Genomic DNA, 22,973 nt, shown 5'->3' on the forward strand with positions numbered 1-22,973 from the left:
TGTTTAGAAACAATGCTGATCACAGTGGTTGAATGTTGATTCATTAATGGCTACCACATGAACAAAGATAAAACACTGATGGATCCTTCAGTTTGTACAAGTTGATAGTGATAATGTGAGAGAAATCTACAGGCTAATGGCAACTTAAAATGGATTTCAAACTTTTGTCAGCAGGTATTCAGATGGCCAATAACACAGAGACGGATTTCATAGCCTTTAAGGCAGGAGGTAGATTAATTCAAACCAACTCAAAATAAGAGGCTTGTTCAAGATATGTGATCACCACTGAGTCTCAGCTTTTCCCTGCATCTCTCTCATTTCCTGCTTTTTTGACTGTGTACTACACCCAGGGCTTCTTTTGAGGGGATACTTGGGGGTACTGAGTACCGGCACCTTTTCCATTGTCTGCTAAAATTGACCCATGGACCCCAAGTTTTAATGAAAGAGCTCAGGCTCTACATGCAAATTCTGCGTTGTCATAGATTCTGTGACTGGTTGCAGGGGGCCTGGCTATTGTGGGGTGGGTCCCTGAGTGATCACCTCACCCCTGAAGGGTGGCCTGGCATTTGAGTACCGGCACCTTTTTCGCTAGAATAAATGCGCTGACTACACCATTCGTGAAAGAAGGATGACCAGAGCTAATACATATCTTGTTTTCCTCTTTTTTTCAGCTTCATCCTCCACACCATTCATCGGAGCAGAAAACTCCTGTTTCCAGAAGTTTCCTGGTCCGGAAAAAACGGCATCAGGGGACTAGAAAGAAGACACAGTTTCTGGTTGCTTATCCTGCTGCCTCTGATATAGCTGTGAAAAATCTGGATTATTCAGGCAGAGTTAACTTGTAACTTCTCAAATTTTGGGGTTCATATTATCCTTGCTGAATCCAAAGTGTCAAAGAGAGGTTTCTCTTAAAAACTGAAGGTCTTCAAGTTGAATTTGACTAGCTGTCCCTGAACTTTCTATCATATAGGTGGTCTTGGGAATACTTATAGTGAAAGAAATGCTAAGGGAACTAGAATAATCGTGTAACCCTTTGATTGTTAGAGTGAGACTAGCCTTGTTAGACAATAAGGGTGAGACTTATGCACTAGAATTCATTATTTTATTGTGAAATGTTGATGTCCTTTTATTTATGTGGGTTGCACAGTTGCCAGATGGGCGGTTTTCCCGCCCAATTGGGCGGTTTTCCGCAACCTGCCGTGGGAAACTTTTGCCCGCGGCGGGTTGCGTTTTTTTGGGCTCATTTTGTTTTTTCTGTGCGGGTTTTGGGGCGGTTTTTTCGGCCGGCGGGGGTGGGGCTAATGGCAACAGAGGCGGGGTTTGTGGCGTTTTGGGCGGGGTTTGCTGACATATTGGGCGGGGCAGTGGGGGCGGGGCTGATGACGGCGGGGGCGGGGTGATGACGGAAAGGGTGGGGCTGATGACGGCGGGGGTGATGACGGAAGGGGCGGGGTTGATGACGGCGGGGGTGGGGGTGATGACAGAAGGGGCGGGGTTGATGACGGTGGGGGTGGGGTGTGTGTGGTTTTTGGGCGGGTTTTGGGCGGTTTTGTGTGGGAATTGTTTTTTTATTTGGCAACCCTGATGGGTTGGGGTGTTTAAGGGTACACTTATTTATATGTATCAGAACCTAGTTGTTAAAATCTGCTTTCTTTTGTCCTTGAAATTGTCTGGGGTGGTTATCTTGCATTTATTTACTGAAGTCTGTCGCCCTCTATTTCAGGAACAGATGGTCTACAGTTTGATGCCTATGGACAGATTCTGCCTCACAGCATTCTGGGAAGTCTCCATGAACTCAAAAAAGAAGCTTTAGCCAGAGGCAACACTCAGGTATGTTCACAGGCTCTAGAATTATTCTCCCCAAGTTTATGTATAAAGGTTAAAAGACCAAAATTATGGAAGGTAATTTTCAAAACCATTTCTGTAGCTAAGACAATGCTTTTGCTTATTGAAATTGTCTTTTATAAACTTGCTCTCCCAGTATATAGCTCAAAGTAAGCACAGTGAAGGCAGGTCTATATACTTAGGCACCTAGAGGATGCCTATCAGGCTTATTTTCGAAAGAGAAGGGCGCCCAACTTTCGACACAAATCGGAAGATGGGCGTCCTTCTCACAAGGTCGCCCAAATTGGCATAATCGAAAGGCAATTTTGGGCGTCCTCAACTGCTTTCCATCGTGGGGACGACCAAAGTTCATGGGGGGGGGGGGGGGGGGGGTGTCGGAAGCATAGTGAAGGCGGGACTGGGGCGTGCTTAACACATGGGCGTCCTCGGACGATAATGGAAAAAAGAAGGGTGTCCCTGACGAACACTTGGACGACTTTACTTGGTCCTTTTTTTTTAAGACCAAGCCACAAAAAAGTGCCCTAAATGACCAGATGACAACCGGAGGGAATCAGGGATGACCTCCCCTTACTCCCCCAGTGGTCACTAACCCCCTCCCACCCTAAAAAAATTAAAAAATATATTTTTCCAGCCTCTATGCCAGCCTCAAATATCATACCCAGCTTCATGACAGCAGTATGCAGGTCCCTGGAGCAGTTTTAGTGGGTACCGCAGTGCACTTCAGGCAGGCGGACCCAGGCCCATCCCCCCCCCCCCCACCTGTTGTAGTGGTAAATGTGAGCCCTCCAAAACCCACCACAAATCCACTGTACCCACATGTAGGTGCCCTCCTTCATCCCTAAGGGCTATGGTAGTGGTGTACAGTTGTGGGGAGTGGGTTTTGGGGGGGGGGGGGGGGTTGGGGGGCTCAGCATCCAAGGTAAGGGAGCTATGCACCTGGGAGCTTTTTCTGAAGTCCACTGCAGTGCCCCCTAGGGTGCCCAGTTGGTGTCTTGGCATGTGAGGGGGACCAGTGCACTACGAATGCTGGCTCCTCCCACGACCAAATGGCTTAGATTTGGTCGTTTCTGAGATGGGCGTCCTCGGTTTCCATTGTCGCCGAAAATCGGGGACGACCATCTCTAAGGTCAACCTAAATGTTGAGATTTGGGCGTCCCCGACCGTATAATCGAAACGAAAGATGGACGCCCATCTTGTTTCGATAATACGGACGTCCTCAGGAAAATTTGGGTGCCTCGTTCGATTATGCCCCTCCACGTGGCACCTATTGTATAAAGGAAAGTAGATACCTATTTTCCTTTATAGTATATTAGCCTAACGGGTAAAATCCTAGTTTAGGTGTGATCATTTACACCATCTACAGAGCCCAAATACCGTAGATATACGCATAAATTATAGTATAGTGTGAGTCCCAAACACGAAAAGAGAAAACCAAAAGGAGACCTACAAAACACAGGTAGTGACAGCAAATAATCCAAATATAGCAACTCGTTTTTGTAGAAACTTGTAAAAAGGCACAGCTACCTTCCTTAGGAGTCCATGCACCATACAGTTCTATAAGGATGTACAAAAATGAAGAGCTGTATCAGATAACAAAATGGAAATGCACCTTAGTGCAAAGAACAAAGAAATTTTAGGTGTGAGCATTTACGCATAAATTATAGTATTCTATAAGTTACATGTGTCCCACCCATGCTGTGCCCAGACTTTACACATGTTTATGCCTACCTGTAAAAGACACATTATGTAAGATATATGCATATTTACAGAATAGTGCTTAAACAGCTTTTCAGTACCTGTGTGGAGGAGTGGCCTAGTGGTTAGAGCACTGGTCTTGCAATCCAGAGGTGGCCGGTTCAAATCCCACTGTTGCTCCTTGTGATCTTGGGCAAGTCACTTAATCCTCCATTGCCTCAGGTACAAACTTAGATTGTGAGCCTTTCTGGGACAGAGAAATATCCAGAGTACCTGAATGTAACTCACCTTGAGCTACTACTGAAAAAGGTATGAGCAAATCTAAATAAATATGTGTATATATGCCAGTATTCTAATCATTTACACACATATCTGACATGTAAATGTTAGCACCTTGCTTATAGAATTACTAGCCGTTAAGCCCGTAAAAACGGGCAAGTATTGCAGCTCTCCTCTCTCCCCTGGCCTCACCCTGTCCACCGATCCTCCCCCCCCCCCCCATATACAGCGATCCTCCTCTTTCCCTTGGCCTCCCCCCTCCCCCCATGTCCAGCAACCCTCCTCTGTGCCCTGCTCTCACCCCAAGTCCAGCAACCATGGCCTCTCCCCCCTGCCCTCCTCCCATGTCCAGCTACCCTCATTGCCGCCGCTCCCTCCCCCCTCTGTGCCGGGCCCCCCTGCACTGACCTGACAGCGCCTCTCACCTCCGTGTGAAAGCTCTACAGGCAGCAGCAGATCACTCTGCTGCTGCCTGCAGTGCTTCCACACGGAGGTGAGAGGCGCTGTCAGGTCAGTGGAGGGGGGTGGGAGCGGCGGCGGGGAGGGGAGAGGGGGAGGTTGTTTCGCGCAATGTTCCTTTCCAGGCGGCAGCGTCCAACAATTCGACTCCATTTCCCTCTCTGTTCCACCCTTTGACGTCATGACGTCTTGACGCGAGAGCAGGACAGAGAGGGAAGTCTGTACTGCGCATTTGCAAGTGAGTACGGTCACTTGCCATTTATATGTTTGATATTGTGTGTGTGTGTGTGTGTGTTTGGCTGAGAGAGTGAGTGAGAGAGAAAGTGTTTCTCTCTGGGAAAGAGACAGAGAGCATGAGAGTGAGCTGTCACAGTGGTGGTGGTCAGTGCCTCCTTATATCCATTTTTTTAAAGTGGCAAATGGTTTTTTTTTTTTTTTTGCCTTACCCCACCCCTTCTTATAACACTGTGTGTGTGTCTGTGTGTGAGAGAGTGAGTGAGGAAGTGTGTTTCTGTGGAAAATTGACAGTGAGTGTGAGAGTGTGCAGCTAGTTCTCCCTGTCAGAGTGGAGTGTTAGTTGCTCCTTTGTTTTTTTTTTTTTTTAAGTAGGAAATCAGGGTGTGTTTTTCATTTGTCTGCCCCACCCCTTCTTCTCATATAGTGTGTGTGTGTGTGTGTGTGTGTGAGTGAGAGAGAGTGCTAGTGAGCTGTTATGACTCCCTGTCTCAGTGGAGGTTCATTGTCTTCTTGTAGTCTGTTGTTGGAGCTGTGTCACAGTGGTGGTTCATTGTGTCCTTGTAGGCAGTTGTTAGAGCTTTTTGAATGTCAGGCTCCTTTTGCAATCTCGTGCCGGTTTTCTCCCCCCCTCCCCCCCGCATACATGTTGTTGTTGTTCCGCCCCTTCTGCTGACTCCCACTGTTCAATGAGCCAAAGGGGTGGGACAGCTATGCCTTTGCTTCAGGCAGAAAAGCAGGGCTCCAGCGTGTGTGTGTGTGTGTGTGTGCTGCATGTGAATGCACCTCCTTACCTCCTTACCTTTTTCTGTGTGGCCGATAACATTTTTGGATCTCTTTTTGTTTTCTGCTGCTGTTCTTTGTTTTGCCTCGCCCATGTCACCGTTCCTGCTGTGTCCTTGCACATCGTGGTTCTCTTCTCTCCTTCCTTAGTTTCTCGTCGCTCAGGTCTCCGCTTTGGCTCCTCCCCGGATTTTAGCGCCTCTGCCCATTGGTTTTCATCATTCTTGGCTCCTCCCTGTTGCTCCTCCCACAATTGTTGCGCCTCTGCCCATTGGTTTTCATCATTCTTGGCTCCTCCCTGTTGCTCCTCCCACAATCATTGTGCCTCTGCCCATTGGTTTTCATCATTCTTGGCTCCTCCCTGTTGCTCCTCCCACGATCGTTGCGCCTCTGTCCATTGGTTTTCATCATTCTTGGCTCCTCCCGGTATGTTAGCGCTTCTGCCCATTGCTTATGTTAGTGCAAGTTGCCGCAGTTGCTCCGCCCACGATCATTGCGCCTCTGCCCATTGGTTTTAGTTCTCTAATTCGCTGTAGCGGCTCCGCCCATTGACGTTGCGCTTCTGTGCATTGGATAACATTGCTGAGCTCGTCGCCGGTGCTCCGCCCAGCTTCATATTGGTTTTTGTTGTTGTTAATCTTAACGCCACGCGAGGGGAGGTTAAACGCATGCGCAGAACGTTCAGGACATGCTCCCTACTGCGCATTTGCGGGTGAGTCGGTCACTTGCCATTTATATGTTTGATTCCTGAAGATAGGGTAGGGGTAGGGTTTTCATCTACATGCACGCTTCTAAATTTTCAAAAGTCGGAACCTATCCTGAAGATAGGGTAGGGGTAGGGTTTTCATCTACATGCACGCTTCTAAATTTTCAAAAGTCGGAACCTATTTTTAGTCAGAAAAAGTGTTTGCCCAAATTAGCAGTTACAAATTTGTGTAGGTTCTTTTCCTGAGATAATTTCAAAATGAAACAATATGTACAATTTTTTATTTTAAGAATTCTGCAAGGTTTGCAAAGTGAAAAATTATGTGTATGTTTTTCACCAGTACAGGCAGTTATAAAATTGAATGTAGAGCTGCAAAGTTATCCAGTTCAAGGAGGGAGACCTTTTGGCCAGTCCTGCTTTTCAACTTAAGATATAGCAGTGTTGGATTTTTAGCCTATTGAAAGGAGTTTTGCAGATCCCATAATGCTTCATGATGAGGTGGTCAGGAATCCAGGATTGGCCTAAAATCTTCCTCCTGTAACTGGGTAGTTTGACAGCTCTGTAGATGTACAAATAAAAAAAAAAAAAAAAGGAAAATACTAAATGTGTTCAGAACTTGAAGTCTTAAATGGCAAGGAACATCCTATATCCTATATATATAATAAAACGCACCTCCAACATTCTGAAGCTGACTGCATGGCTGAGGCATTCCTGCTCCCTGTATCCATCTCCTGAATTGACATCACGTACTTCCGGGTTCGTCACAAGCAGAAGTGACCAACCACACGAGGTTTCTCGGCTTCAGAATGTTGGAGGTGCATTCTATTAAATAGGATTGGTCAGTTCCTTGAAGCACAGCCAGAGCTCAGCATCCTGCACAGTAACGCTCAGACACCAGAGAGAGAGGGGGGGCCTGACACCAGAGAGAGGGAGGGAGGGGGGGCCTGACACCAGAGAGGGGGGGGAGGTATCTCTGTCACACACACACTCTCTCTCACAGTCAATTTCTTTCTCACTCTCACACACTGTCTCTCACACACTCTATGTCTCACACTGTATCACATTCACTCTCTATGTGTCACACAGTCACTCACACACTCTCTTGGTCTCATACACTCAGTCTCACAGAGAGTCTGTGTCTCACACACACTCTCTCTCGCACACACTGTATCTGTGTGAAACACTCTCTCACACTGTCTCACTTAAGCACTTGCACACACTCTCATTCTCACACACACACTCTCTCACACACTCACACCCAGACTCACTCTCTCTCTCTCACACACACACACTCGCACATTCACTCTCTCACACACAGTCACTCTCACATACACTCTCTCAAACATACACACTCCAAGGAAAACCTTGCTAGTGCCCGTTTCATTTGTGTCAGAAACGGGCCTTTTTTACTAGTAGTGTATAACTCGAAGGGAAAAGCGTCAGATATAACGCAGACATAAAAGCATTCACCTGCTGAATATCGGTCCTTGGCAAAAAAAACCTTCAAACCTCTCTTTGCATCAAATCAAGATAAACGTCCAACTTCAGGCTTAACTATAAAGAATTTAGCTTTTTCAGGCTTAGATGGTCACAGACGGTCCCCCCAACATTGGCCACTGTTTCATAGTGCCAACATTGCTGCTTCAAGATATTCCACAGACCACCATATATGCACTCTGCCTTAATCAACTTCACACAGACAGTTGTTTTCAAACAGGAAAAATGCTGGGATTTCTTGTTCAAAAATACGTTAGAAGGACAGTCTTGCACTGAAAACATCCTAAATTAACAGCCATTATTTATGACTGTGAGATGGATGGGTCTTTTTGGGACGTTTTGAACAGAATTTCCAAATTCTGACTTGGATGTTCTTTCGAAAATACCCCTCCACATGTTATAAAATTCTTTTTAGTTAAGCCTGAAGTTGGATGCTTATCTTGATGTGATTCATAGCACAGAGGGGTGGAGTGGAGGAGTAGCCTAGTGGTTAGTGCAGTGGCTTTTGATCCTGGGGAACTGAGTTCAATTCCCACTGCAGCACCTTGTGACTCTGGGCAAGTAAATTAACCCTCCATTGCCCCTGGTACAAAATAAGCACCTGAATATATGTAAACCACTTTGAATGTAGTTGCAAAGAAACCTCAGAAAGTCCCATTTCCCTTTCCCTATTTGAGATTCTACATGGAATGTTGCTGTTGCTACTATTTGAGATTCTGGAATGTTGCTACTGTTTGAAGATTCTACATGGAATGTTGCTACTATTGGAGATTCTACATGGAATGTTGCTATTCCACTAGCAACATTCCATGTAGAAGCCTGCCCTCCTGCCCTTGCAGATCAGCAATGCGGCCGCGCAGGCTTCTGTTTCTGTGAGTCTGACGTCCTGCACGTATGTGCAGGACGTCAGACTCACAGAAACAGAAGCCTGCGCGACTGCATTGCTGATCTGCAAGGGCAGGCTTCTACATGGAATGTTGCTACTATTGGAGATTCTACATGGAATGTTGCTATTCCACTAGCAACATTCCATGTAGAAGCCTGCCCTCCTGCCCTTGCAGATCAGCAATGCGGCCGCGCAGGCTTCTGTTTCTGTGAGTCAGGACGTCAGACTCACAGAAACAGAAGCCTGCGCGACTGCATTGCTGATCTGCAAGGGCAGGCTTCTACATGGAATGTTGCTAGTAGAAGAGTAGCCTAGTGGTTAGTGCAGTGGACATTGATCCTGGGGAACTGGGTTCAATTCCCACTACAGCTCCTTGTGACTCTGGGCAAGTCACTTAACCCTCCATTGCTCCTGGTACAAAATAAGTACCTGAATATGTGTAAACCACTTTGAATGTAGTTGCAAAAAAACCTCAGAAAGGTAATATATCAAGTCCCCTTTCTCTTTGAAGGTTTTTGCTGATGATTGATATTCATCAGGTGAACATTTTTATGTGCCTGTATTATATCTGAGGCTTTTTCCTTTGAGTTATACACCATGTTCCATTCCATTTAAGACTTCAAGTTCTGAACACTAGCGGAGTTTTCCTTTTTTTATTTGTATAGGCTGCTATTGGCTTCACTCCTCAGGTTTTTGGTTTGAGCTTGGTAGATGTACACACATCAGTACCTGGGACATTCTACCAGCATATGCAGACACTGTCCTAGTGGAGTTTGGCATTGATCCAGTTAGGGCTGCCAAGAGACTGAGCCGGATCTGGGGCAAGGCCGCCCCCAGGGCCGCCGCCCCCCCCCCCCAATCCCTACCACTGTCGCCTCCCTGTCCTGCTCCCAGGCCGCCGGCGCTGCATTCCCTGGTCTCACCTGCCCGCCCTTGACTCCATCGATAGCCCCCCTCCGTCTGCCACCGTGACCGGGCCCCCTGCGTTCAAATTGGCAGCACTTCACCTCTGTGTGAAGGCAGCAGATCGGGTGGGGCACAGTGAGGGAGGTTCCGAAGGGAGGCGATCTGCCGCCTTCACACGGAGGTGAGGCGCTGCCGATTTGAATGCAGGGGGCCCGGTCACAGTGGCGGACGGAGGGGGGATATCAACGGAGCCGAGGGCGAGCAGGTGAGATGGGACTGCAGCACCGGCGGCCTTGGAGTAAAAGAAGGAGAGAGACCCCGGCGCCGGGCCTCCAAGGGAATTTTGTCCCCCCTGCCCCCCCCTCTCGGCGGCCCTGGATCCAGTAAACTTGGTATTCATATTACTGCAGCATGTGTTCATTGTCACATCTGATTCAGTGACTAAAGGTGGAGCTAGCACACAGCTATTTCATCATGACTTCCCAGGAATGGTTTATAACTATTGAACCAATGCTGTAACAGCTGGATTACCTAAGGCTGTAAACCAGCCCTAGAGTAGATAGTCAGCAGCACTTAACCAGAGAATGGCACTGAATTAGAGGCCGACCAAAATCAGTGGTTTTGGTTCTGGCTGAAACCAAATCTGCAGCCAAAATCCACGGCTTGGTTTCGGCTGGAACCAAATCCGAAACTGAAAAGTCATGCCTGCCCCCAGCGGAAGATGCAGCCCTCCTCACGCCTTCCTCCAACAGAGAACAGATCCCTGCAAACCACTGCTGCTCCCAAAGCCCCCCCCACCAAGCATCAATAGGCCCTTCTCAGGCCTACCATAACAAGCCCTGGTGGTCTAGTGGCCTTTTCAGGGTCAGGAAAGAACCCCACTCTTTCCTGCCCATTGCTGCTTTAAATTGGCTGCCAAGACTTCCTGTGGCAGCCATATTGAGATTGGCTCCAGCATAACATAAGCAAGGTCAATCTCAATATGGCTGCCAGGACCTCCAGTGGCAGTCTCGTAAGGCTGCAGCGGGAAGTCTCTACAGCCATTTTATAGAGTCAGTAACGGGCAGAGCAGCAGGCAGGAAAGAGCGGTATTTTCGCTCGAAACCTGAACTCAGATTTGGGGTTGGTTTTGAAACTCAGTCGGCCTCCACACTGGATATCTGCTCTGACTGCTGCTGAACTCTCTGGTTGGTGCTAGGGCAGACCTGGAAGTTATCCAGGCATTGCTGATATGTAGCACTTGGCAGTACTTGGATAGTATCCAGGCAAGTAAGATCAAATAGCTGTCCTAAATAGCTCAGATGGCTGTTGAGACACCAGTGCTGAATATCAGCCAGTGGCCAGGCAGACCTGGTTATTGTTTGGATTTAGCTCACATCTCTTTCAGTAATAGCTCAAGGTGAATTACACTTCAGGTACATTAGGTATTTGTCCCCAGAGAGCTCGCAACCTAAGACTGTACCTGAGGCAAGAAAGAGTTAAGTGACTTGTCCCAAGATCACAAGGAGCAGCAGCTGGATTTGAATCAGGATTCCCTGGTTGTTAGCCCATTGTTCTAAGCACTAGCCTACTCTTCCACTCCCCTGAATTAGGTCTGGCATTGAATATCTGGTCAAATTCAGCCTATGGTGGTCAGCATTTGAAGAAATGCCAACCACTACTGGCTGAATATCAAGCCCAGAGTTCCTTGTTTATGCTTTGTAATCTTAGTGCTCCCTACACTTGTTTGAGTTAATTTCTACAGTAGTCCAACGTCTTCTCTGCATGTGGGGGTATGCAATGAAACTACTAAGTAGTAAATTTAAAACAAACCAGCGAAAATATTTCTTCACTCAACGTGTAATTAAACTTTGGAATTCGTTGCCAGAGAATTTGGTAAAAGCAGTTAGCTTAGCAGGATTTAAAAAGGTTTGGATAATTTCATAAAAGAAAAGTCCATAATCCATTTTTAAGATGGGAAAATCTACTGCTTATTTCTAGGATAAGCAGCATAAACGTTTACTGTTCTGGGATCTATCCAGGTACTTGTGACCTGGATTGGCCACTGTGGGAAACAGGATATTGGTCTGACCCAGTATGGCGACACTTATGTGTTTTTATCTTAGTCTCTTCCTTATGTGCAGCTCTATAAAGCCTGATGATGTTGTTCTGTGATTTTCAGAGCTGCTGCAGGTCTGGATGAGGTTTTGCTTGACCCCACTGTGCTGTGCAGTTTGTGCTGAGAGGCTGTTCTGAAATGTCACTTCACTATATTTGCATCCATGTCTGTTTCAGATAGCTGGTTTGGTCACTGATTCTCCCTTGCCTGGGGACTTGCTTTTCACAGCTGAAAGGAAGGGAAGGGAAAAAAGAGTTGAGGAACAAGCAAAGGTGTCTTCTGTTCCCCTGAGGCATCACGGGGCCTTGGAGAATTGGAAACATCACACAGCCTTAAGAAAGCAACAGATGAGAGTCCTCTCCCGTGAGTCATGTTAGGATGGAGGGGGAAAGTTGAAGGGTGGAGGGCAGATAAGGAGAGCTGAGGAATATATCCCTGGTGCAGTGGCAGGACATCAGACTCACAGAAGCAGAAGCCTGCGCAGCCACATTGGTGATCTGCAAGGGCCGACTTCTACATGGAATGTTGCTAGTGGAATAGCAACATTCCATGTAGAATCTATAGAAATCAAACAAAATAAAACACGGAAAAGAAAATAAGATGATACCTTTTTTATTGGACATAACTTAATACGTTTCTTGATTAGCTTTCGAAGGTTGCCCTTCTTCCTCAGATCGGAAATAAGCAAATGTGCTAGCTGACAGTGGTGTATATAAATGAAAACATTCAAGCATTACTATGACAGTCTGACAGGGTGGGAGGAGGGGGATGGGTAGGAAGTATGCATGGGGACATCAAAGCATATCATTGATATTCTAACAGGGTGGGTGTGGATAGGTGAATGTTTTCACTTATATACACTGTCAGCTAGCACATTTGCTTATTTCCAATCTGAGGAAGAAGGGCAACCTTCGAAAGCTAATCAAGAAATGTATTAAGTTATGTCCAATAAAAAAGGTATCATCTTATTTTCTTTTCCATGTTTTATTTTGTTTGATTTCTATTGATAACCTTAAGAGTGGACTAACACGGCTACCACACTCCTCTACTTAGGATTTGGAACTGAAACTGATCTGAAATTCTGGTTCGGGCTTCAGATGAAAATGCCTGTGTACTTTTGGTGGAAACTGAAAGTGTAAACCCTCTCCTCCCTTGCTGCCACAAGCCTGTCGCTCCTGCTTATGCCATTCCCAATTCCCAAATTGCGGCCGTGACCTCCCACGGCATTCTCGCGAGGCTGCCACAGGAAGTGGCCGCCATTTGCACAATGCAGCTAGTAGGGGCAGGAGCAACTCGGGGTGCTCCTGCCCCAAAGAAGCCACTAAACCACCAGGGCTTTTAAAAGGTAGGCCTGGGGAACACTTACGGGGGTGGGGGTCGGGAGGGAGGAGTTGATGGGCGGCCTGGGGAGAGAACAGGTTTTCTGTCCGGGGGGTGGGGAGGAGTTGGTGGGTGCCCTGGGGAGGGAGTGAGTTTTCTGTTGGGGGGGGGGGAGGAGTTGGTGGGTGCCCTGGGGAGGGAGTGGGTTTTCTGTTTGGGGGGGGGGGAGGCTGGCTTGGTGGGACGGGCTTGTAGCAGCAGCGGCAGGAAGCGGAACCACGGTTTCGGTTTCATTTCCGGCTGAAATCGTGTGACAGATTTTGGCTGCGGATTCGGTTTTGGTCCACCTCTATTTACAGGATGTGACTTCTGTGGGCAAAACTTGTTCTTTTCACTGTAATCTGGCCCAATTCCTAAATCTGTATTTGGGTTCTCATGCTTTCTCTGTTGTGTGCAAGTAAAGAAGGCAGTCCAAGGATTCTGCACTGGCTCTCAGAAAATCTAATACTGAAATTCCTGGTCTTCTTTTTAGGACAGCTTCACATACCAGCAAATGAACTGTTGATGAGTCTTTCTGCCAGCTACAGACAGATTCAGGAAGAGCGTTACATTATTGATCGTACTCTTCCTGCAGTAGATTACGGGAAGGTAAGAGCCCTTTAATGTTTCAGTCAATGACATTACTGGTTTTAGGCTGTCCTTGGGGGAGAGGTAAATCGCTAAGGACTCCTTTCTCTTGGAGGTCCTGTACTGACTTGGTAGCCTAGCTCCAGTACTGTAAAATCATGTTAGTGGCAGAGCATCTACCCAGCGTCCGTCACTTCCTGCTCTGAGAATGCTGGTGGGCCAAGATCCACAGCAGAGAGATCCATAGGCACCCTCTTCTCAAGAAGTCCCTCTCTGGATTAAATCAGAGTAAAACTCAAATAACCTTCACACTTTAATCAGGACCTCGAGGGGTGGTCCAGCATGGTGGCTACAACTCAGACCACCTGACTAGATGGACAAAAGAGGATGGGGTCAAATCATAGCTAAATAGCCTTCACACTTTCTTCAGGGCTTAGAGGAGCACCTGGTTGGTAAGGCGGTTACAACTTTGGTCACGTGACTGGATGGACGAAAGAAGAAAAGAAGACCTTAAATAAAAAGGCTTAGAGGGGTGTAACCTAGCTGCCACAGCAGGTACAACTTTAGCTACCTGACTGGATGGATGAAAGCAGGGGCGTATCTGCGTGGGGCCACAGGGGCCTGGGCCCCCGCAGATTTCGCCCTGGCCCCCCTCCTCGCCGTCAACCCTCCCCCGCTGCTTACTTTTGCTGGCGGGGGGCCCCAACCCCCGCCAGCCGAGGTCCGACCCGAAGTCTTCATATTTCGTCTTCCTCCGTGGCCATGCTGCAAGGAAGTAACGCTGCAGTGCTAATTCGTTGAATCCAGTTCGGAGTCTGACGTCGCAGCACGTTGTACGCGCATACAACGTGCTGCGACGTCAGACTCCGAACTGGATTCAACGAATCAGCACTGCAGCGTTTCTTCCTTGCAGCATGGCCATGGAGGAGTCGGAGGAAGACGAAATATGAAGACTGCGGGTCGGACCTCGGCTGGCGGGGGTTGGGGCCCCCCGCCAGCAAAAGTAAGCAGCGGGGGAGGGTTGACGGCAGGGAGGGGGGGTGGAGAGAGGCGGGGGGGGGAAGGGAGGCAAAAATGTGCCCCCCCCCCCCTCTCTGGCTCTGGCCCCCCCCTACCGCCGGATTCCAGATATGCCCCTGGATGAAAGAGGATGGAACCAAAACAAACCTTAAAAGATCTTCACACTTATAGTGAGACTTAGAAGGGTGTAACCTGGCTGTTGTGATAGTGCCGTTCTGGGCATCTTGTTCGGCAGACTGGATGGACCATGGTGGTCTTTATTTGCTGTCAGTTACTATTAGGGCTGTACTGAACATATTCGATTCGGCCCCGAATACATTATTCGTATTTGGCCGAAAAGTGATTTAAATTCAAATACAAATAATCCGGGGCTCTAGTGTGCTAAATCCTACTGAAATAAACATTTGATCTTTGATTTTATGTTGCTTCTTTCATTATTTGTTATTTTAAAGCTCAATGCCCACATATTCGGCTGAATAATATTTTTCATTATTCATATTCGGCCGAATACTAAAATATGCTATTCGGTACAGCTCTAGTTACTATATTACTCTATCAAATGATTGTATCACATTTGTGCTTTCAGCTAGGACAGAACCAGGGCTGGGATATGTTGCCGGGGGATATTTCACTTATTTTATATCCTCTTCTACCTTTCATACTCTGCAGCAGAACATAGTAACATAGTAGATGACGGCAAAAAAAGACCTGCACTGTCCATCCAGCCTGCCCACCAAGATAACTCATATGTGCTACTTTTTGTGTATACCCTACTTTGATTTGTACCTCTGCTCTTCAGGGCACAGACCGTATAAATCTGCCCAGCACTATCCCCGCCTCCCAACCACCAGCCCCGCCTCCCACCACCAGCTCTGGCACAGACCGTATAAGTCTGCCCAGCACTATCCCCGCCTCCCAACCACCAGCCCCGCCTCCCAACTACTAGCCCCGCCTCCCACCACCGGCTCTGGCACAGACCGTATAAGTCTGCCCAGCACTATCCCTGCCTCCCACCACTGGCTCTGGCACAGACCGTATAAGTCTGCCCAGCACTATCCCCGCCTCCCAACCACCAGCCCCTCCTGGCACAGACCGTATAAGTCTGCCCAGCACTATCCCCGCCTCCCAACCACCAGCCCCGCCTCCCACCACCAGCTCTGGCACAGACCGTATAAGTCTGCCCAGCACTATCCCCGCCTCCCAACCACCAGCCCCGCCTCCCAACTACTAGCCCCGCCTCCCACCACCGGCTCTGGCACAGACCATATAAGTCTGCCCAGCACTATCCCTGCCTCCCACCACCGGCTCTGGCACAGACCGTATAAGTCTGCCCAGCACTATCCACGCCTCCCAACCACCAGCCCCTCCTGGCACAGACCGTATAAGTCTGCCCAGCACTATCCCCACCTCCCAACCACCAGCCCCGCCTCCCACCACCAGCTCTGGCACAGACCGTATAAGTCTGCCCTGCACTATCCCCGCCTCCCAACCACCAGCCCCTCCTGGCACAGACCGTATAAGTCTGCCCTGCACTATCCCCGCCTCCCAACCACCAGCCCCTCCTGGCACAGACCGTACAAGTCTGCCCAGCACTATCCCCGCCCCCCAACCACTAGCCCCGTCTCCCACCACCAGCTCTGGCACAGACCGTATAAGTCTGCCCAGCACTATCCCCGCCTCCCAACCACCAGCCCCTCCTGGCACAGACCATATAAGTCTGCCCTGCACTATCCCCGCCTCCCAACCACCAGCCCCTCCTGGCACAGACCGTATAAGTCTGCCCAGCACTATCCCCGCCTCCCAACCACCAGCCCCGCCTCCCAACCACCAGCCCCGCCTCCCGATCTTGACTAAGCTCCTGAGGATCCATTCCTTCGGCACAGGATTCCTTTATGCTTATCCCACGCATGTTTGAATTCCGTTACCGTTTTCATTTCCACCGGGAATCAGACCCAGGACTTTCAGCATTAATGGCTGGATTTGACACAGGAATTCTACGTATGAATCACTTCATGCTCCTTTGATAGTGTGATTGTTGTGTCGTTAAACATAAACAGGCACAATACCTTATTTTCTTTTCTGTATTTGTTACAAGATCTGCATGGATGGCTTGATGCCCAGTGTAGTGACTAGGTGGAGAGCTGGTTAGTAGATGGTGGGACTGTTGACAGAATGGCTAGGATAGATGCATGTCTGACTACTGGTTGTGTGAATGCGCCGACTTTTTTTTGTTTCCAATTTTTGAACCTTTTTTTTGCTAATAATTTTTTAATGCATACAAATCAGTTTACATTCATTAATTCTTAAGTTAATTGATTCTGCATGCACTAACATTTGTAAGACACTGTAAGAAATCAAATGCTTGTTTATAAATGCACACCCCTATTGGCTATGGGGTAATATTCAGCTGGAGGCGGTCACATTTTTTCAAAACTCTGACTGTGGCCAGCTAAATTAGCCCCGGATATTCAGTGCCGAGCAATGTGTGAGCCCCAGCATCGAATATCCGGGGTTAACGTTCCCGCTGCTAGTTACCGGAACTTATGTGGGTCCCGTACGATATTTAGCCGGGGCCCGTGTAAGATAATAGTGCAAGCCCTGGCTGAATATCAGCTGGGACCTGCATAACTATGTAAATGATGCCTGGAGCCCTAGGAGTCCCTTCCTGCCCCTCTCCCACAGACAATAACATTCAGTATCCTCTTCCCCCCCCCCCCCCCCCCCGGAACATCCCGCCAACCCCCTCGGGTCTGGATAGGGTCCCCTGGGCCTACCTTAGCTCCTTGGTGGTCCAGTGGAGGCGATGAGGATAGGAGTAAAGCCCACTCGTGTATTCTGGAGGGATATTGAATGTTACGGCCTGGGAGGAGGGGGAAGGGAAGGAGGGGAGCTGTTGTGAGGGGGGGGGGGGGCAAGAGGGGTCTGCAGGCGTCTTTTGCATAGTTATGTGGGTGCCGGCCAGTATTAATTGATTTGATTTGCTTACTTTATTTATTTTTTGTCTATTAGATTGTAAGCTCTTTGAGCAGGGACTGTCTTTCTTCTATGTTTGTGTAGCGCTGCGTATGCCTTGTAGCGCTATAGAAATGCTAAATAGTAGTAGTAGTAGTATTCAGTGCCAGTACTCACATAAGCAGCCGAAAGTAGAACAGCTTTTGAGCTGGCACCCGCAGAACTGCTGACTCCTCCTCAGTGCTGTCCCCTGTACCGCCCCTGACCTGCCCGCTTTTTATTGGGCCAGTCAGAGCTATTACTCGGTGGCACTGCCTGGTTAAATGCTGCTGAATATTAGCAGTTGGGCAGTCACGGGCAATTTAAACGGGCAGCAGGCCCTCCTGCCCACTTAAATTGCTTTGAATATCAGCTGGTATTTGCCTTACAGCAATAGCAATGACTGAGTGGTATAGGAGCCTGTTGGAACAACTGGATGTGAATGATCACCAGAATGTAGGTGGATGGATTTGGTGATTTGCTTAGCCGGTCTGAGTGAGTACCTTGTAGAAATGTTTGGATATTTTGTGGCACAGATTCCCATTCATATGTGGGTCACTTGGTTGGCCAGATTCTGTGGTGTCCTGTCAGTCTGTTATTGCCTGAATTTGACATTTCTCCTTCCTTCCTCAGGGTTGTCATGTGGGTAGTGAATTCTGGCATCAAGCAGAACCCATTGGGAATGAAATGAGTGGCCTGATGACAACGGTGACGCAGTGTGAGCGTGGCTACCCAGCACCATTCACTCATGTCGGGAAACCCCCAGGCATTTTACAAGAGACAGATGAAAGTGAGTGCTGTGGGAGACAGAGCCTGGCATCCATACAGAAGAGTAAAGCTTGGATTGGGATAGTAGTGCTATTACTTATCATTTCTATAGTGCTACAAGATGTAGGAGACAGACAGGGAGATGTACAATGAATAATATAATCTGTGGAGAGTGGGTCAGTAGGTAAGCGTTGAGTAAAATATATACAACACGGTGGGAGGGGCCAGAGCCCGAGGTGGGGGGGAATTTTAGTCTGCTGCCCTGCTGCCCCTCCCCTCCCCTCCGTGCCGCCTCGGCGCTCCCCACCCACTGCTGCAGCAAAGTACCTTGGCTGGCGGGGGTCCCCAACCCCCGCCAGCTGAAGCCTTGCCCAGCGCCGGTTTCCGGCGCCGCCTCATTGCTTACCCTGCTCTCTCTTCCTCTTGTCGTCCTGCACGCTTCTTTACGTGAAAATGAGCATTCTCAATTTCACTAAAAGGAGTGTGCAGGACGTGAGGGGGAAGAGAGAGCAGGGCAGGCAACTCGATGGCGCCGGAGACTGACACTAGACAAGACTTCAGCTGGTGGGGGTTTGAGACCCCCGCCAGCAAAATCAGGGGCCTGCAGGTAATTTGGGGGGGGGCAGGCCCCCATGGCCCCACCTAGCTACACCACTGACAACAGGTATGTGGTTGATAACAGGCTAGGAAAGGTGGTAAGTTGGAAAGGGGCGTATGATGGAGTAGGTTTGAAATGGGCAACAAGTCACTTAGATAAGATAGCTGTGTGGAAACAGCATGTTATAGAAGCTAGATAGGTAAATGGTGAGCATTTTATTACTCTGTTTACATATGAGTGACTTCACAGATTTCAGTTTTCCTTTGAGAAAGTACAGCCACAAATGGGATGACAGTCTCTACTTACTGCAGCGGCGGGATGAGCTCAGAGAAATCCTGAAGGAACTTAATTTTACACAGCCGGTAAGTCTTTAGGGGGATGAGGTAATGTTCTGTTGTGGCATGATGTAATATTCTTTAAATGAATCCTAACATATGCAGCAATAGTGTAATGATACTTGATAAACCTTGATTACTATTGGTAGAGGGCTGATTTGGTAAACTTGTGGTTTTATATCAGACTTAATGATGAACTATTATATTGTACCACAAGTATGTTATTTATTAAACTAGACTTTGAGCCCGTAAAAACGGGCTATTATAGGAAGGGGGGGTTGAAAGGCCCGCCCCCACCGCCGAGTTCGCCGCTGCCCCTCCCCCTCCGAGTTCGCGCCCCCCCCACCGAGCCGTCACCACCCACCTTCCACCCGGCCGGGCCCTCGCTCCGCTATTGAAACAGCGAGGGTCCGGGAACGCAGCACTGAGCTCTGCTGAGCTGCCGACGTCGGCCTTCGTTCTTCTTCTCTGCCTGTCCCGCCCTCGTGTGACGTAACGTCGTCGAGGGCGGGACAGAGGCAGAGAAGAAGAAGAAGGAAGGGCGATGTCGGCAGCTCAGCAGAGCTCAGTGCTGCGTTCCCGGACCCTCGCTGTTTCAATAGCGGAGCGAGGGCCCGACCGGGTAGAAGGTGGGTGGCGGCGGCGACTCGGGTGGGGGGAGCGTTAGACGGCGGTGTCCCTCCCTCAGCAATGCGCAGTACAGACCCTCTGTGTTCCGCTCCCCCCCCCCCCCCCGTCATCACGTATTGACGTGGGGGCGGGGCAGAGAAGGTCTCTACTGCGCATTTGCGAGTGAGTACGGTCACTCGCCGTTTATATGTTTGATTTTATTGTCCATCTTTCCACAGACACTCAAGGTGGTTTACAATAATCACATAAATATGGTTTATTGTCCGTTTTATGTGAATATCAATCAACTTAAGACAAAACGTGACAACAGTAACACAAATACATCTGTTACAATCTTATTACCCCATAAAATAACAACAGAGTAAAACTGCAATCTGGTGCCTCATAAGGTCATGTTGGGACATGTGGTCTTGTTGAATTATGGGTACACTTACTTACAAAGCACTTACTTACAAAGTTACATAGAGGTGTATTTTGAAATCAATTAGACTGATGGGCTCATTTTCAAAGCATTACACTTACAAATTTACTACGGAACTTTTGTAAGTCTAAGGGGTCCTTTTAATAAGGTGCGCTGAAAAATGGCTTGCGGCAGTGTAGGCGCGGGTTTTGAGCGTGCGCCGATCTATTTTTCAGCATACCTGTAAAAAAGCCCTTTTAAAATTTTTGCCGAAAATGGGCGTGCGTCAAAATCAAAATTGCCGCGCGTCCATTTTGGGTCTGAGACCTTACCGCCAGCCATTGACCTACGCAGTAACCAAGCGGTAATGACCTACACATGCCAAATGCCACTTGGCCCACGTCCGATACATGTGTCCAAAAATAAAATGATCTTTCGGCCAGTTGTATTGGCCGTGCGCAAAAATTGAAATTACCGCAATAGCCACGCGGTAGCCGAACGGTAACTCCATTTTGTCGCATGTTGGGCGCGCGTAGAGCCTTATGTGTCTTAGTAAAACTACTACTACTATTACTATTTAACATTTCTAGAGCGCTACTAGGGTTACGCAGTGCTGTACAGTTTAACAACGAAGGACAGTCCCTGCTCAAAGGAGCTTACAATCTAAAGGACGAAATGTCAGGTTGGGGCAGTCTATATTTCTGAATAGAGGTATAGTGGTTAGGAGCCAAAGGTGGGCTTTGAGCAAGGATTTAAAGATGGGCAGGGAGGGGGCCTGGCGCCTAAGTGATTTTAAAATACGCCTCAAAGTTACATAGCAACCTATGGAACTTTGTAAGTCTAATACTTTGAAAATGAGCCCCATAGTAACCTATGGAATTTTGTCAGTCTAAGTGCTTTGAAAATGAGCCCCTAGCTCCTACGTTGATTTTTCACACAATGAAGTTTTAGCCATCACTGAGATGTTTTGCTGGTCTAAAGGTAGCGTAATATCCAGCATGTCAATAAGATGTGCTTATTTATTTATGAAATTTGCTTGCTGCCTTTTGGTGAGGTGTGACCCATCAAGGCAGCTTATAAATAATAAAAAACAGAATAAAACCAAATTAAGCTTATTTGTACCCCATTCCTCCTGTAAGGTTCATTCTGCTCTTTCCAGCCGTTAATCATTTTTTTTACTAGAATCAGCTGAAATAAAATTATTCTCTCCGCTTAAGGACATAGAAGGCTTGGAAGTGATTGGTAAAGGGCGACCTTTCACCTCTGTTTCAGTAGAACATTTTGTATTGCCTGAGGAAGAGAAGAAAGCATCCACCGAAAAGAAAGAAGATATGTGAGTTGTTGCAATAAAAATCTATGTGAAATGAACAAGTAGCATGTGAAGGATTCTGGGAAATGAACAGGGAGCAAATGAAGGACTCTGGGAAATGAACAGGGAGCAAATGAAGGATTCTGGGAAATGGCAGGGTAGCAAATGAAGGATTCTGGGAAATGAACAGGGAGCAAATGAAGGATTCTGGGAAATGAACAAGTAGCATGTGAAGGATTCTGGGAAATGAACAGGGAGCAAATGAAGGACTCTGGGAAATGAACAGGGAGCAAATGAAGGATTCTGGGAAATGGCAGGGTAGCAAATGAAGGATTCTGGGAAATGAACAGGGAGCAAATGAAGGATTCTGGGAAATGAACAAGTAGCATGTGAAGGATTCTGGGAAATGAACAGGGAGCAAATGAAGGATTCTGGGAAATGGCAGGGTAGCAAATGAAGAATTATAGGAGTTGATTACCTAGTGAGTCAGGGACTGTAAAGAGATTCTGGTAAATGAGACAGATGAAACCATAGAGAAATTGCTCTTTTTGTTTGATATTTTCCAGTGCCTTAGTTAATTTCGAACTCCTGGGTTCTCTGTCCTTCCACCAAAAGAAAACATAATTTATTATTATATTTTTGCATTTCCAGAGACCCACTGTGGGAATATCCGGATGTAGTTTCAGAAGTAGTATTCGGCCCATCCTTGCAGTTCTGCGGGAAGGCTGCTCGCTGGGTTGGTGCTATTGCTTCTCACAGGGTAATGATGATCCTGCTTTATATCAAAGAAATTCCGACATTGTCAGGTCAATATTTAAACTCTGCAGTCCGCTTTCCTTTTGAACATTGGCCTAAAGATATACCTGAATCTTCAGTGTTGGCCGATAATCTGGATAGAGACACTAAATATCTGGGTATAACAACAACTGTCAATATTATTTGGATAGTGGCGGTATTCAGAGCAGTTATAGCAAGCTGGATAACTTAGGACAGCAAAAGAGAACCGGGGCAGAGAAATCCATCGGCAACCTCCTCCCCAAATCTCAAGGGGTCTCTCTCTGGCTCCATTTATTGCAGTGGTAAGTGCAGCGTTGACCCTAGGCAGGTGTGGGTTTGAAGGCAAATCGGTCAGAGAGGGACCTCTTACGTAAGATCATAAGAATAGTCATACGGGGGGGGGGGTCAGACTAATGGTCCGTCTAGCCCAGGATTCCAGCTTCCAGCAGTGGCCAGTCCAGGTCACAAGTACCTGGCAGAATTCCAAATTGTAGCAAGATTCTGAAATTCCAAAGAGCAGCAAGATTCCGTGCTACTGATCCCAGGGCAAGCAGTGACCTCCCCTATGTCTATCTCAATAGCAGACTTTGTACATTTCCTCCAGGAACTTGTCCAAACCTTTTTTAAATCCAGATATGCTAACCGCTGTTTCCATATCCTCTGGTAGCGATTCCTGAGCTTAATTATTCGTTGAGTGAAAAATATTTACTTCTATTCATTTTAAAAGTAGTATCATGTAACTTCATTGAGTTTCCTGTAGTCTTTGTACTTTTTGAAAGAGTAAAAAATCAGTTCACTTTTACCAGTTCT

General features: G+C 47.7%; 1 protein-coding gene across 3 annotated transcripts in view; it reads left to right on the top strand.

Moving 5' to 3' along the window:
• The window catches only part of MYCBPAP (MYCBP associated protein), an 80,623-nt gene that overhangs the window by 13,398 nt on the left and 44,252 nt on the right, over positions 1 to 22,973 (top strand). For all 3 annotated transcript variants that reach the window (XM_030206356.1, XM_030206355.1, XM_030206357.1), the window contains exons 3-10: positions 672 to 828; positions 1,724 to 1,830; positions 11,565 to 11,751; positions 13,241 to 13,356; positions 17,980 to 18,136; positions 18,962 to 19,074; positions 21,295 to 21,410; positions 22,038 to 22,146. In XM_030206356.1, coding sequence (XP_030062216.1) covers positions 672 to 828; positions 1,724 to 1,830; positions 11,565 to 11,751; positions 13,241 to 13,356; positions 17,980 to 18,136; positions 18,962 to 19,074; positions 21,295 to 21,410; positions 22,038 to 22,146 — 1,062 coding nt within the window. The remainder of the gene's footprint in view (positions 1 to 671; positions 829 to 1,723; positions 1,831 to 11,564; positions 11,752 to 13,240; positions 13,357 to 17,979; positions 18,137 to 18,961; positions 19,075 to 21,294; positions 21,411 to 22,037; positions 22,147 to 22,973) is intronic.

The sequence above is a fragment of the Microcaecilia unicolor genome, chromosome 6 (assembly GCF_901765095.1).
Source record: "Microcaecilia unicolor chromosome 6, aMicUni1.1, whole genome shotgun sequence".
Lineage (NCBI taxonomy): Eukaryota > Metazoa > Chordata > Amphibia > Gymnophiona > Siphonopidae > Microcaecilia > Microcaecilia unicolor.